Source organism: Myzus persicae, unplaced genomic scaffold, assembly GCF_001856785.1.
Source record: "Myzus persicae strain clone G006 unplaced genomic scaffold, MPER_G0061.0, whole genome shotgun sequence".
Lineage (NCBI taxonomy): Eukaryota > Metazoa > Arthropoda > Insecta > Hemiptera > Aphididae > Myzus > Myzus persicae.
The window spans coordinates 105,973-122,667 of record NW_019102498.1 but is presented as its reverse complement, the minus strand read 5'-3'; the positions used below and the strand labels follow the sequence as shown (position 1 = coordinate 122,667).

The 16,695-nt window shown below is 28.1% G+C and overlaps 2 protein-coding genes across 2 annotated transcripts; both read right to left on the bottom strand.

Moving 5' to 3' along the window:
- Positions 1-5,346: 5,346 nt before the first annotated feature.
- Positions 5,347-9,416, bottom strand: LOC111032284 (protein ABHD11-like). The gene is made up of 4 exons (XM_022312549.1): positions 9,195-9,416; positions 7,116-7,289; positions 6,871-7,041; positions 5,347-5,859 (listed from the first exon to the last, which is right to left on the bottom strand). The coding sequence occupies exons 1-4, from the start codon at positions 9,414-9,416 to the stop codon at positions 5,536-5,538; spliced, it is 891 nt and encodes a 296-aa protein (XP_022168241.1). The 3' UTR covers positions 5,347-5,535.
- A 2,361-nt stretch (positions 9,417-11,777) lies between these two features.
- On the bottom strand, positions 11,778-12,477 carry LOC111032289. Its single transcript, XM_022312554.1, has 3 exons — positions 12,315-12,477; positions 12,139-12,231; positions 11,778-12,050 (listed from the first exon to the last, which is right to left on the bottom strand). The coding sequence occupies exons 1-3, from the start codon at positions 12,441-12,443 to the stop codon at positions 11,778-11,780; spliced, it is 495 nt and encodes a 164-aa protein (XP_022168246.1). The 5' UTR covers positions 12,444-12,477.
- Between the last annotated feature and the right edge of the window lie 4,218 nt (positions 12,478-16,695).

The window sequence follows — 16,695 nt, the reverse complement described above, 5'->3', positions numbered from 1 at the left end:
TTTTAGATTCTGGGCCGCTCTGTTTCAATGAATTTAATGATTTTACAATGATGTGTGTTTTTATATATTTTTTGTGTTATCACCTTTTGCCTTTGAGATAGTAAAAATGCATCAATTTTGGTAGGAAAGTAAATCTAGTTGAGGAGATCAAAAGTAATAAATTCCCAGTCGTTTTCAAAGATATAGGGAAATTAAATAAAAAAATTAGTGGAATTTTTACACAAAACTAGATTTCACCGAGTTTAAGGGTATTAAATGTTTAGAATACACTCATCATGTTTACTATTAGTTTAGTGAATTTCAGATGCTTATAAAAGAAAAGTGTGCCTATTTAAATATTGCTATAAGAATAACTTATTTAATAATTACTTATGTATATTTTATATTAAATTGTCAATGTTTTGACATAAACTAAAAAACTGTATCAACACTTTAAAAAAAAACCAACATTTCAAAGGTGTATAAATAAGCTATTTAAAATTAGACTAAATATTTTTAAACTTCATTTTTTGTACGTAATAAATCATACCTTTAATACATTGTATAATAAATTATCCCAATTAGTTTGAAAATATCTGGAGATTTATTTAAAACTACTTTCAAAGTAGGTACCAACTGATAATATTTATCAAAAACCACCCTCAGATTTTAATTTATAATCATTTTCAATGCTCCAAGAGGCGATGAAAGCCATCAATGTATTAGGTGATGATAAATTATTAATCTTATATTAATCAAATTATAGTTGTAGGTGACTACCTGTCTTACCTACCTATTAGCCTATTAAATTTTTCTTTCCCCGCCGTAATTTCACTGGTATACCTATTAGGTTAACACTAAGTAAATAAAACTTAATATATTAGATATATTGAAAAATATTAGATACTTATGCTCAGAACCAGTGTTGAGATTAGATAAGTACTTTTTTACTAAGATAAAAATAATTTTTTTTAATCTTAAAGTCTAATTTTTTAAAAGAAAACCTTGCTACTACTTAAATAAGGCTTAAACACAGATCGTAGGTTTACACAATAGACATGATTATTACCGAATAGTATACCAATATCAATAACACATTTTTAAAATTAATATTTACCTACTTATAATGATTTGATATTAAATAAAAGAATACTTTGTTTGTTGTTAAATACTATTATTATTATTATTATTTATGTATATTATAAATTATTAACAATATAAAATTATTATTTGTACAAATGAACTCATCAGGATAAATTGATCTAGATTGGTGGTAATCGGAAAAAAAAGTCCCAGAAAAAAAAGTCCCGGTAAAAAAAGTCCCACACTAGGAAAAAAAGTCCCGAAAAAAAAATATTATTCTTGTAGGTACTTGTACAGTTCTATAGTAAGTTGTGCTTTGTATTTTAGTGTGTAACTGTGTAAGTGTAATGAATAAAATGCTTGTACATATATTTGTCATCTACCATAATAATTAATAAGTAATAAATAATAGAAAAAAAAGTTTACTGGAAAATACCAAAATACTTATTCTTATACTGCACTTGTACAGTTGTACTTTGTACTTATTTTAGTGTGTAATGTATTGGTAGGTATAAAATATATTTGTCCGCAGATGAAGCGAAATTAGCTTTAGATGCTGTAGGAGATTCGAAAACTGTTAAAAAACTAGGGCAAACTCGGACAGTAGAAAAACGGCTGCAAAATTTATGTATACAAATACAAGCGGGCAATATCGGTGTTTTAGATTTTTTAACAGCCGTAACTCGTAAGTCATAATATAAGAAAGAGGTGTACCTAATTATAATATTACATTTTTATAGCATTATTATTATAATTAGGTATATTGGTATTTGGTACTTTAATTGTATTATTATTATTTACTTTTATTTGACTTAAGTACTTATTATTGACTATTTATTATTGTAATAAATTGTAAGTAATTAACATCTTTTATGATATTATATGACTTTGTATGTATTTATATATTCATCGGGACTTTTTTTTCCTAGTGTGGGACTTTTTTTACCGGGACTTTTTTTTCCGGGACTTTTTACCGGGACTTTTTTTTCCGCGATTCAGATTGGTAGGTGTCAGGTGAATTTTTTTATCTTAAATAATTAATTATATGACTTGCAACTATTTATCTAGATAAGATAAAAGATAGGTGGTTAACTAAAAGTGTATCTAGACTACAAGTTGAGAACACTGCTCACAACAGTATTATTTTGATGTAGCGGCTGTGAACTTTAAATAAATAAAAATGTTGTTGACAATATGACCATCAGACCCCTATTGTAAACACCATTCCTAGATAGGTACCTATCTACACTATAGGATGACAGTTAAATGGAGACCGATTGGGATTTGTAAAATGCCAAACTATGCGCGTCAGATGCATTTTTGGATTTTAAACTTTAATAGGGTATGCTGCAAAAAGCGAATGAAAAATTGACAGACAATAGTACAGTACCGAGTTTCCGTTGTAGTTTTTTTTTTATTATTATTATTGTTTAAAGGGTTCGAGTCGGTATACACTAAGCTTACCCATATCTATACTATACCTGTTCATAATTTATGTAAAACGCCATTATTTGTGACGTGATGTTTATGTACTGTGTATTATGTGTGCACACAATTTGCTCTGACTCAACGATCGGGTATGTGTGTAATAAAAAAACAAATAAATAGTTTAATACAAACTGGCACGGCGTAACAAACAATATGTATATATGTTTATACATTAAATATTTATGTAGGTATATATATGCTACCCATACGTAATATTTGCTATATATGTATATACGAGTAGTCGTAACAGTAGATGTAGGCACTTACCTTAAATATTCAAAATGTTAATACTTAACAGTCTTCTATATTATTATAAGTTTTTTATCGGATATAGGTTCTGGTACTATTGAATTTATTTTAATATACGAAATAATAATGTGTGTTCGTATATTTCAGACAACAGCGGATGCAGAATCTATGTAGGTATGGAGTAGGTTTTGGTGCTTCAATTAAAAACATTTATCCCATGCTGATTTTTAATAATTAGTAGACCAACTTACAAACTTCAAAAGTTAAATTTAAAAAAATCATCTGACCCGACTGAATTTTCAACAGTTTAAATGTCGGTTACACGTAGGTACCATGGTTAAATAACCTGTAGATAACCGTGGTAGGTACCTATGTAAATATAGTCAATAGCACGCCTGCATGCCTATTTGGTTCGAAGTGTTTTATAATACATTTATACCTACACATAATAATATGTTGGTACATTGTAAATTATAATATTATATATTCTGATCGATTGGAGCTTCAAAAAAATACTGAGCTCTCATCTTTGATCAAAGGACCTTATAATTTCGTAAGAATATTTAACCAAAATACACTCGAGTAAGTAGCTTTCTAGTGGTAAATAATTTTTATTGTATAATAGTAAATGCCTATAATAGGTATACCTAAACCTAAGTTCCATCCGTTGTGTCATTTTTGTTTCAATAAAATTGTATTATTATAATATTTTTATTAATTATTAATTGTATTTAAAATTATGTATAAGCGGCATGCCACATAACAGTATAATACTTACATTATACATATTATGCCGATGTGAGATTCACAAAGCATTTTTCTTTTAAAAAATATTTTGTTGACTGTGACAGTTGGCTATAGTGAGAGGAAATTCTGTGCAGTTATTGTTAAACATGTTTTTGACTTATAAATAAAAGAAATCTAAAAACACTTGTGTGGACTTTAAAAAAGTATAAATAAAATAAACCTAAACAAATTGAACTGAATGAATACTAAAAAATGTCATGGTTCGAACTTGTGGGAAACTTTTTTTACATACCTACTCCGCTCTGATCATTTTCTCTTGTTTAAATTGATCAATACATTTCTGAATAACAATACAATTTCTGAATGCCATTTAATAATACCTACCTATCTACCTACCTACCTAAGTACCAATTGAAATACATTTAACATTTATAATGTATAGGTATACAACTAACTTTCAAGTGTAAAACTGCTTCATCATCGTCTTTTCCGGATCCAGTGAAACAGCGAATTTGCAACCAGTGAATTTTACGACCTTGTTCATCAAAAACTGTCACTTGTAACGTGAGTTTTGGGACAGAATTTTTCCAATTCCTTCTTGTAAACAACACACTCTTCGGTCATTCGCTGGTAATTGACCACCATGCGGTTTCGCAACAACAATTTTTGGTTTATTTTAAAATTTATTTACTTCCAGAAATTTAAAATTTCGTTTTTTAACCTTTAGGTATTTTCTTTTAGACCAACTATACTCATTTTTAACATATTTCGACTTTCTATATAAAAATTAAATTAAGAACTGAATACTTCCACTGTCTGAAATCAACTAAAACAAAACAATACTTTACAACTTATGCTTGTTTTAATAGATGTTATTTTATAGGTTCCCTATAAAAATATAAAAAATTTATTATTCTATGAAAATTGTTTACAATTTCAAAATAGGTACCTACATGAGTTATGTTTTTTTTCCCATTCAACATTATTTTAGCTTAAGAGCAATGAATGTATTGATTTTCTAATGATGTGTGTTTTTTTGTGTGTCTGTCGTTACCTTTTGGGCAATAAAAAATGCTTTTTATTGCTAAGACAAATTTTCGATCTTTTGTTTTTTTTTCAAATATTGTCAATATAAATGTATTCCTTGGTCAAAAAACTTGAAAACTTAATACAAGGTTCTTCATAAGTTGTTGTTAGTGGAAACTAACATAAATTAGAGTGTAAATCCATCATAATTTTTTATGATCATCTGAAGTTAGAATATCTATAATTTGGTTTACATCGTGAACACTTGAAAATTATTATGTAGGTAGTTAAAAATCCATGCAAATGTTTCTTTTCATAGCTAACTCATAAGCTACTCATATAGCTCTTCATAAGTGTTTTTACCATTAACAAAAACAAAAGTTTATTGAAAAGTAAAAATTTATTTTCATTATTGTTTTAAGCTCAAACCGCGGTTACATGCTGTGTATGGAATTTGCCAATGTTAATGGAATAGGCACTAATTTAACCTTGTACTTTTTTTTGCCATTATAGGGAGGGCACATATGGATACACACTGACCCTAAACTCGATTTTTACTACATTTTTTTAAAATAAATTTCTTCAAAACCATTAACTTTGTTAAAAGCTAACTGTATAATAACCATCTTATTTTCTGTAACCGTGGCTACTGGCAAGGCATTAATTGATAGCACTTAACAAGGATTACCTAATATTTGCCTTGGTTTCATAATGATCAAATAATAATTATAACAATAATATTTAACAAAGGAAAATATATTTGAAATATTCAAATAACAATTTTACCATTAGTTTAATAACTGTGTAACAATTTTTCAGACTTAAAAGTTTGAACAAACAAACAATTCAATTTTTTACAGTACAACTGTACAAGTCTTACCAAGCATTATTAAGGTAACATTCACCCATTAAAACTTTGAACACAAAACCTATTTAATAAGTTACAAAATAAAAATTATAATTCTATACAGTAGCTAAAAATTGTGTGACCAATCTCAAAAACTCATGAGGTTTTTCAGCATGTAGCCAATGACCAGCACCAGCTATATAATCAATTTTAACTGAAGGGAATATCTGTTTGATGGCCTCATGATCTGTTGGTTTCAAGAAAACTGAATCTCCGCCTCCAATAAAATATGTTGGACCATCATATGTTGATTGAATAGGTGGAAATACGGCAAGATTATTTTTAAAATTAACATTGATGGATTCTAAATTAATGCGCCATTGGTATTTTTTGTTCACTTCGATAAGATTGGTTAGGAGGAACTGTCGAAGTACTGGACTCTATATAACACAAAAATAAAAATTATTAATAATTAACCAATAAATAGTTAATATTGACATACTATAAAATTACACTTTATGTTAATCCCAATCTTAGGCATTTTCTACTAATTATCACGCATTTTAATTCTTATTCAAGTTTTAAAATAAATACAATATGTATTTATTGAAAGTCAAATTAATAGTTTAGAAATTCAAAATTTCTCAAAAAAAAAAAAAATGTTTATTTTCATATCCACATGTCAAAGAACTTAAGATTTATTTCTGTATCTGACTTGAAAAAATGTACTAGTTTCTTTAACTTAACCTAATTATTCAACAAATACTGAAAAATAAAAATTAATGATAACAAAAATCAGACATTTAAAATTAAGTATTTAGTAATTTAAAATTTACTTTACTTAAGATGAATATAATTGACACCATAAAAAAAATCTATTACCTATAAGAGTGGAGTTTACATATTTGTATTTTAGCTGTTTTCGCCAAGATTTTAGAAAACTAACCCATTTAAATAATTACCATTATTGCTTATAGCTATAATTTGATAAAAGATAACCCTACATGATTTAATATTTTTATAATTTTTAGTAAATTTAAATATATAATTGTGAAATGTCTTCCTTAAAAACCTATATCTATTTTGTGGGAGTAATTTAACCAAAAAAAATTGTTATAAGTCATAACTAGAATACAATTTATTTGTTATATACTTATATCTAAAAATTAATTTAATAACTTGACACAAAATTAACAAATTTTATAAATAAATGTAAATACCATTTGATTAACAGTGAAAGGTAAGTATATTATAATAAATATTAATTATTGAATTGACTAAGAGCAGTATAATTATTGTTAATAATACAAGTATAAAATAAGTAATTTAGACTAATATAATTTTTTTAAAGTATTAATTAAAAATTAAATAACCTTAAAGACTTAAATAATTATTATTTTGAACTTAATAATTACAGATAGTTTATACTCACAAGTTATAACTTAACGTACCTCTATCGAACTTTTCATATGTTCATCTGCCATTTTCCGAACTTTTGATATAGGTCCATTAACATCTAAATTAACACCTCTTAAGACATTTATAATACTTTGAATATCACTCACTTCTTTGCTGTTGATTGGTGATATATCAACTGGTATTAAGGATTCCACAAGTTCTGGCTAAATATATTTTGCTGATTATTTTTTAGCTGACATTTAATTAATAAAAATATTAATATCAAAACAAACCTTACATAGATGACTGCTAAGTACATCATTGTTCTGCCACCCATGCTATGACCAATCAATGAAGCTTTTTTCACACCCAAATCTTCCATTAAAAATTTAACGTCTTCAGCCATAAGTTGATATGATTGCTCTAAAGTATGTGGTGAGTCTCCGTGATTTCTTGAATCAACAGTAATTACCTTGAAACAAAAAAACAAAATATAAACATATCTTGTAGAAATCATGTGGTATAATTTAAGAAAATAGCTTTGTCGTAATTATAATGTTTTTTTGTATCAAAATACCATTATCATCTGTGATAATGTAGTAAGTACCTACATATTATATTACCATGATATACCTATTAAGACCCTATACCTAATGAATAATCTAAAACTGAAAATAAATTAACAAATTTTTATAATCTTATCAAATCATATCCATTACATTGTTTTGTACACTTAAAATTCTAACACTTTTTCCAAAAAAAAATATGTACTTTTATGAATTTTATGTAAGTAGAAATTAAATATAAGATAAATAACAATCGATAATTAGAGCAATGTGTAATCCAAATTAAAATATATATACCTAGATACAGTAGTTGCCAGATACATTGATCAGGCAGCGATAATAAAAAACCAGGGGTTCTCCGTACTTGAATGTTAATATGGAAAATGACTAACCTAACCAAAGAGTAATTATCAATCTATATTAGTAAATTCCATAATTTACATATCACAGTAATCTATTAAAACTGTCATCGTTGGCTGAGTCATTTATTTTTATAAATTTATAATAAGCAAATTGGTGAGGCGACTGAGGAACACTGAGCGGTTAAAGGCTAGTTTGGACTACACTAACTGAAAAGCCCCGCCTTCGCCGATGGATCAATTTTTCTGGCAACGACTGTGGGTAAATACAATAATTTTGAATACAATAAAGTTTGTCAAGATTTATTTTAGAATATATTTGCATTTTAGATCCATACTGATAATACAAATTTTGAATAAGTACTGCTTATATTCTTAATTTTACTGCAGATGCCTTAGATTTAAAGTACATAGCTATATAGATATTGCAGACACAGACATTTTTAGTTCTAAGTAAAAGGTAATAAAATTAAAAACTAAAAAGTTATTATGTACTAAATAATATTATTACTTGTTACCTACACAGGTAAAAAACATTTTTTTTGTGTACCTAGGTAATAATTCACTGGTGTAAACTTACATTTAGGATTAGATAATCATCAAGTTTTAATGTCTATATTTAATATTTATATTCAGCAAACAAAAAATTGTAATGTCAGGAAACAATTAAAATTTGACCAAAATACAATTTTTTTAATTCATTGAATAAAATAAAACCATACATACAGTAACTTAAGATAACATAAAAGTATTTAGGAGATAAAATAACAATGAATAATTCTGCTAAAAAAATATGATTCAACAATCAGTTAGATACAGGTAGTCCTGTAGATTGGTTTTATATATTCAGTTTGATAATTTACGAACATAAAATTAATTAATTTAACAAAAGGAATATTTCATAAATATATTAGTTATCTAATTAATAAAACCTAATAGAATGGATGCCATTCAATGTTGGTATTTCTTATCTAATCTAAGGTCGGTGTTTGACCTTTTTACTTAGCTTTTTATTAAAATTCTATACATTTCAAAATTCTTTACACGTATATTAAAATATTATGTTATGATGAGACTAAAATTGTAAATAATAATCAAATAATTTACAAAGCTTCAAGTCTAAGCTCTACAAATCAATGAATCATATACCTAATAACTTTCCGTAATAAATAACAATAGTTTCTTTTTGATTTATGAAATGTTCAAGAAATCTATGCAAGCAAATAAAAACACCATATGACGAGACAAGACTAATGTGTCTTACATTTCTAAAATTAATTACTTATTACTAAAATAAGTGAGGTAGTTATTTAAAGACTGAAAATAGTAACACATCTGTCTAGGTTTCTATTATCAAAAGAATGATTCATATTTTCATTAAACATAAAAGGTAGGTAGTATATTTGTGAAAACTCTTGAGACACACATTTCAGCAACAGTTTAAATACTTACTTTTCTATGGGTCATGTTGTGAAGGGATTTGGACAAACTGTTCCAGTTGGATTTGCAGCCAAACAGACCATGCATGATGATGATTGGCGGTTTTTGTCCACCGTCCGCGGCCGACTCGTATGAGGTGTATGACATTTTGATGGGTTCCAGTTTGGCGCTCAACGGCCGCCGGCTCTCCTTAAGCAAGCACGTCATGGACAGAAACATCTTGGACTTGATCATGGTGGTAACGGCTGAGTGGGACTTTGGCGTTAACTTACTCGGAACCGTACGGCCGACTAAAAATGGATAGTGCGCAACGCACGTGAAATCCAACAGAAATTCGACGACGTACCAACTACCAGTCCGGAATGAAATCGAGATGATGTAATGTTTTGTAGACTACTGTAATAAAATAATAATCTTGGCGGCTTTGGAAAACGGATGTTCGGATCAAAGATAAAAAAGGTTGATGAAAAAAAATTTGGCCGATAACAGCGAAAAGACGTATCTATCACTTATCAGTACAGTTAATTGATAGTACAGAACATGATAGCACAGAATATTTCTGTGATGATAGGCTTAGTTGCTTCATGGACCTTATACCATTACCCTAGTTATAAGCACGAATTAAAATATACTTGTGGCGGGTTTCCACTAAATACGTGAGCGCATACGTGCATACAAATCCTTTGCTGTGATTGGTTGTTTAGGTTAGGTTACCACACGATTTATCATGTTACCTTGTTGTTGAGCATAGCTGAACATTTTTCGTGTATACGGCACACGCATATAGTGGAAACCCGCCTTTATATAACTTATTTGCTTTAACGTCTGCCTGTGAACGGTGAACCAACCACGAATTAAAACAATTTCGTAATTTATCAAAAAATAATTTATTATATAAAGCTGGAGAAGTCGCTAATACAGTATAATAGATAGTACCTATTGGCTATTACGTATAGTAGTATAGGGTACCTATGTTGCATTAACTTTTGTCAAAAACATGCAGGTATGCATATATAATATATTACGGGTGCTATTATAATTTATTTTTATCATCATATATTATTGTTATTTACTATTATAACTCAATATTGACGAGTGACGACTGACATAGTGACATATCGTATAAAGTTATCGCCTGTCAATAAAATAATGGAGTAAATGCAGACTTCTGGCATTGATGAATAATTTTATAATTTGCCATTCTATCATCCTTAAAATTGTAATTTTAATTTAAATTCAATATTTTTAAAACTTCATTCTAAAATAAAAGTTTTTTGAAAAAATATCCAAAATGATTCGTTAAGTGCAGCAAAAGCATTACTTATTCAATAAAAACTGAATATGAATTGAAATATTAAAAAAATTACATTGTGTATTTAAACTAACAATAAACATATATATTATGAGAAAGCTTGTATTACATTTGAAAGGTTTTTTACAGAAAACATATTTTTATTAATATCCATCGGAAATTTACTGAGGAGATTTAAAATATTCTTGAATAGCTTAAAATCTAAAATATACCTACCTAATACAATCAAAATGAATACATAAAATATTAATTATTAATTTCATGCTCGACAGTATTCAGAGAAAATATTTGACTTGGAATTTTACAAGCTAGTTGCCAGTTGGTGTAGTCGGCGCGGTAAATATAATGCATTATGCATTGTATACCTTTATATTAACTCTAAAAAGTAGTAATCACATTTATTTGTAGTAACATTGTCATTTAATTGTTAATAATAAATATGCATATACTTCTAAGATTTAAATATCATCTTAATCAATAATCATATCAATTCATTTAAAAATTAAAAATAATAGGTACTTTATATACCTATTGTTATAATTTACTTTTAATAAATTATAAACTATTTTGATAATATTGCCATGATACCATACTTCATTAATTCAGTGAAAAAATCGTAAACACGGACCACTTTGATATGAAAATTTGTAATATTATATATATCTTCGGTTATATTATATTGACGAAATATAATAGGTACATACTATCCATGGTGATTGTTAAAGTAGTTACAGAAGAGGCAGTCGATTAAATATTCTAAAATGTCAGTTATCAAAGCAGACATGAACAAGAAACATACTGTGTTCCGTACAGTTTTTTTCAGAATGAATCACAATATTTTCAGACTTAAGTTCAGTTGTAGATATCTGATTAGTGATTTGTTCCACAGTGCACACACACAATTTCACTGATTCCCCAGAAGCCCGAAAAAGTTGATGTTTAAAGTAACTAAGTTTGTTTTCATATTCTTTTGGGGGTTAAATTTACTTTTTATACTTCAAATAAATATTTAATTTCACGAACAATTATGCTACCCTGCCTACCCAACACGTATAGTAAATGAGTATTTTATTTCTGAGATCAAAATGCATAAAATACGATTTATCGAATAATACAAATGCCGTTTGCCGTCGTTGTTTTTCCGGTCCCCGATCATATGATAATTATAATTATAACCTATGTAAGTACTCGAAATAGACATATATTGATTTTCAAATACCTGCAAATTATTATTATATTTACAACATTCATAATGAAAAAAGTTGTTAAAAATGACTAAATAACTAATAAGCAAGCAGCTTTTCAACTACTTTTAAAGCGTTTTTCCAATTTTGGCAAGCAGTTGTTACAAGGCTGCTCAAAGTCTGATTTCCAACACCACCACTTCTAGCAAAAACTGCACAATATTTGCAAAATGCACCTTGCAATTGCTCAGAATAGCATAACCAATTAAATTTCCCTAACCAATGATGTTGAAATTTGATTTTTCTTTTGGTATGTTGTTCAAGTAATGGATATAAGTAATTCAATGGTGGTGACCATAAGTTTGTCAACACCTAAAATGTTAATATAGTTAAAATAATACCTACCTAATTGTCCTAATTAGAAAATATAAAATCATGATGTATCATAGTATATACTCACTATATGTTTTTCAACATCAGATAAGCTTCTACTAATAAATAATCCGATATCATTTTTCGGCACTGATGGCACTACGTTTACAGCACATTCCAACTTAAATAAATAACATGCATAGATGCAGCATTCGCAGTGTATTAATAAATTTACATAGGTGTGTCTAGTTTATAGGTACTTACATTATTTTGGATTGTTTCATTTTCCGATTGATTAACGTGTTCATGTTTCCTTTTAAGATTATTGGAGGGTTCAATGTTAAGGGTTCTAGTAAAAAATGTTGTAATTTTATTTTTATTGTTTTGTGACATCTTTATTAATTATTGTAACAAAAAGTCTCTCTAGTCCGCACATAAAGTTTCAATTTTGAAATGATAATCAGTAACGACTAACGACAGTAACACACAATATACGATAACCACTTTACTAGATAGTACTGATAAGAGAATACTAACCAGTTACCAGTAATCACTAACGGTGAACATGTTTGATTTAAATGTTATCTGGTTATCATAATACAGTTCTTAACAGATAATGCTTGTAATCGTTGTATAATGCATGTTGATATAAAATTAGAAAAATTTTAGAAAATTGCTCCTGTGAATTATATTATGTATACGCAAGAACGCACAAGAGTGCATCGGTTAGTGAGGTCATGGGGGGGGTTCAAACCCCACGAACCCCCCCCTTGAGTACGCCCCTGGCTACCCAACACGTATAGTAAATGAGTATTTTATTTCTGAGATCAAAATGCATAAAATACGATTTATCGAATAATACAAATGCCGTTTGCCGTCGTTGTTTTTCCGGTCCCCGATCATATGATAATTATAATTATAACCTATGTAAGTACTCGAAATAGACATATATTTCGGTTAAAATTAGAAATATTTACCCGTTATAACTGATAAATAATAAGCCACAATTATAATTTATTACTGGTATTTTTTTTAAATGCTAAGTTATAGAACACTATTAATTTATTGTAATTTATATTGTATTGCATATAATATTGTATATATTTATAATATTACATTAGGTATATCATAGTGATAGTAAGCTCCATATCCTAACCAGTAACTACCCCGTAAGCGGGCTTAAAAAATAAACTTTTAAACTCTTCTAGTCGTATACAGTAGGTAGCCATAAATTATGTAATATTCTAGCTGACCCGGCAACGCTTCGCTAATATTGTAAGATTTCTCAGATATTAATTTTCTATTTATTTTCCGGATGTTAAATAATTATTTTTATTGTAGACCACTTTAAATCATTTATCCGCGGTAATGTAGTCATATGAATTTAAAGTCGCCACCACGGATTATTCATAATGTTGAAAAAAAAATTAAACCACCTGTGTCAAAAGAAAAATTGATGCTTTTTGTAAATTGTTTTCATTTAATAGATTTAATGTGTGAAGCGTCAAAATTAAAGTAGATGGGAAAGTGAATCTATAGTTGGTGCATTGGGGAGGACAAAATTTAAAATTTTCAGTAGTTTTAAGTTTAAGCTTTAATAGGAATAACGGGAGTTTTTAAGCAAAACAAATTTTTGACAAAATCGATTTTGGTTTTAGGTTAGATTACCAAATAACTACAGATACATGAAATGTTCACCGAATGTTTAAATTATTAGCATTTTCTAAACACCATCAAGTTTTCAAAATATTTTTTATGGACATTTTCTGTTTCTAATTTATTTTTTTTCCTATACATGTCAATAAAATTGTATTTATTAGGTCGAAAGGGGTGAATATTTAATACATGGTTCATCTTGATATATGTTGATGGTAGCAGTTGAAAAATATTTTAAAAAATACACGATTTTGTCTAATAAACATTGAAAGTACGAATTTCGACAAAGTACGTAAAATTTGAGTTAGAAATTCATACAAATTGTTTCTGTTTTTAATCTAAGATTTTGAATTTAAATACAAGATTCCTTTTAGATTTGAAGTTGAAATTTGTACATTGGAATTTACTCGATTTCTCATTTAGTGATTTTCTTATTTTGTTGTAACTCAAAAATGAATAACTAGATACTTGAGATTTACACCATAATATGTCTATTTTATCAATTCAAATACTTGATAAAATGTTCAAAATATAAATTTAAAATTTTTATAGCTAAGGATTGAAAATTTAAAACAATGTTCCTTTTAAACAGTTTTTTTCGTAACTATGAAATCTAAAAAAATATATGAATACAGTTATTTTTCAGATATTTTATGTTCAAATTCGGACAAAATAGCATCATATAAACACAAAGGAAAGTTTAAAATTTTTTAATAATACGGTTCCAAAACAGTCCAATTTTACATAGGTAGGTATAATGTATATTTAATATTTTTCCATCATCACTGATCATTTTAAGAATAATATTAATTAAACTTACCGGCTACCATATTAATAATAAGTAATAACAATATAAAATATCCTAGACTGACATACAGTCTCCCCTCTGAATCGTTTTTCGTATACAATGATATGAAATCATTGGATTCAAATTTAATACCATTCATTACAGCGACCTAATGACACCTAATGTACAGCAGAAGGACATCTTATATTTTATGTTATATACCAGCTACTATTCAATTGAATTAATAAGTGATTTGTAAATAAGAACAGTTTTTATTTTATCTTCAAAATATTTATAAGTTTATCTCACGATGATCAATAATACTGGAATATAATATGATGACTACAGCATGGACGAAGTATCTGACAGCATGAAAAATTGGATAAGTACGATTTTCAATTCACCAAATCTCCTATGCTCGTCAGAACCAGACAAGCTTAACACTATTGCTGCACCGAGGGTGGCACACTGCACCAGCGACCAGCAGCACAACCTCTCTACCGACTTTAAGGAGTCTCCTCCCTAAAGCCGAAATGAGTGGCCTGCGTTTTTCCACCTTTACAACCACAGTCGACAAAGTAGTGTCTGTCGGCTGTTGAGTACAGGGCATGTTTTCAGGACCAGATTGCTCTAAATCTGTCTTTACACCTATCAGTTACTACTATACTTATTTTTCTTGGAACAGATTCCAGTCGCCTGTACGTTGACCCAGACTGGATACCGTCAGATACTATCCGCCAGAATTTCAGATAAGACCGGGCTAACTTAAGAAGACACAGCTCTTCTTCAACTTCAGCCCATTTTTGCTGAATACCGACCATGCTGATTTTTCGGTGGGTGCGCTTTAGATCTTATATTATTTTTCTCTTCTTCTTTGTCAGTTTTGCTTAATCTCGAAGACGCAGCAATATTGACTTCTTGGTTATACATTTTTAAGTTGGAACACTTAACACGTGAAAACACTTGTAAGTCGGAATGTCGAATGAATCAGAAAAATGTTCAGTCGATCCCATATCAAAAATAACAAGCAATCGAACTTCATAGCAACTAAATATAATAATATACGGCCAAAACATTATTATTTTTTCTTTAATTTAACTTTACTCTAATTGATATTTTATTGATCAGCATTAGGTGCTCTAAAAATAATTATTGTATAACAAACTAAATATAAATAAATAAATAGTATATATATAGTAAATATATATTGTAAACTAAATATGTATTATAAATAATATTTTTTGTTTAATAATAGGGATATTAATGATATTATACATTTAAATTTTTTTTTTTATTCTTGATATGCATTACGCGCCGATGCTCCCTTTCCAATTTTTTTTCTCTAACTTAACCCTAGTTGATTTTTTTAAATACCTGTGTTTAAACATAGATAACGAGCTGGTTCCCTGTAAATTGTCAGTGTTTAATGAACTAATTATTTTGATTAGCATTTTCAGTTTAACAATTTTAAAATTTTAAACTGCTGTCTTTAGATTATGATTTTAAGGTAAACTGTTTTTTAATTGTTTTTTTTTGTATTTCACTAGCGGATCCGCACCACAGATTTCTATATAATGTAGTATAGAAGTCTGTGATCTGGATGATAACGGCAGTGCCTTCTACTGTCGTCTTTTCGAAAAACCCCCAGTGATGGCCGCTGAATTTTGCCGGCACATTGCTCTGTCACGTACGATTTTAGTTTTTATAAACATCAGCAGCTGACCTGCATTTAAGGTACAATTCATATTTACCATATTATTTTTAACGATTTAATATTTAATACTATTAATTATTATAGATTAAATTGATTAAAATAAAATATTTAAGTCTAAAATGTCAAAATTGTAGGCTTAGAAAACATAATATGATATTATGGCTTAACTGATTTAACTATTAGTAGTAGCCAAATAAAAATAAAATTCGTTCAGGGAGTTTTTCATACCATCAAAATGCTGACTACTTATAATATAGTCAATAAATTATAAGTTTATTATTTTCTTTTATCTAAGCTTAAGCCGTTGATATTGGGGGAACTAAATAGTTGTCTGTTAAGCAAGTCAGGCACAACTGTCGAATCTGAGTGTGTTTGTACACCGAACGTTTCGAATTTTAGCCAAAAATATCGAATATTGAATAATATATTATTGTTATTAACTTATTACGAATTAATTCACGTATTAATATGCTGCTGCTGCTATTAAA

Bases quoted from the DNA above. Each gene is read 5' to 3' on its own strand.
- LOC111032284 (XM_022312549.1), bottom strand. From the start codon at position 9,416: ATGATCAAGTCCAAGATGTTTCTGTCCATGACGTGCTTGCTTAAGGAG. The intron at 7,042-7,115 runs GTAAGGTTTGTT...AAATATATTTAG, and splicing joins TGTACTTAGCAGTCATCTAT to CCAGAACTTGTGGAATCCTT. The intron at 5,860-6,870 runs GTACGTTAAGTT...TGTGTTATATAG, and splicing joins ATATGAAAAGTTCGATAGAG to AGTCCAGTACTTCGACAGTT.
- LOC111032289 (XM_022312554.1), bottom strand. From the start codon at position 12,443: ATGTCACAAAACAATAAAAATAAAATTACAACATTTTTTACTAGAACC. The intron at 12,232-12,314 runs GTAAGTACCTAT...TATTTATTTAAG, and splicing joins ATGAAACAATCCAAAATAAT to TTGGAATGTGCTGTAAACGT. The intron at 12,051-12,138 runs GTGAGTATATAC...TTAACATTTTAG, and splicing joins CTGATGTTGAAAAACATATA to GTGTTGACAAACTTATGGTC.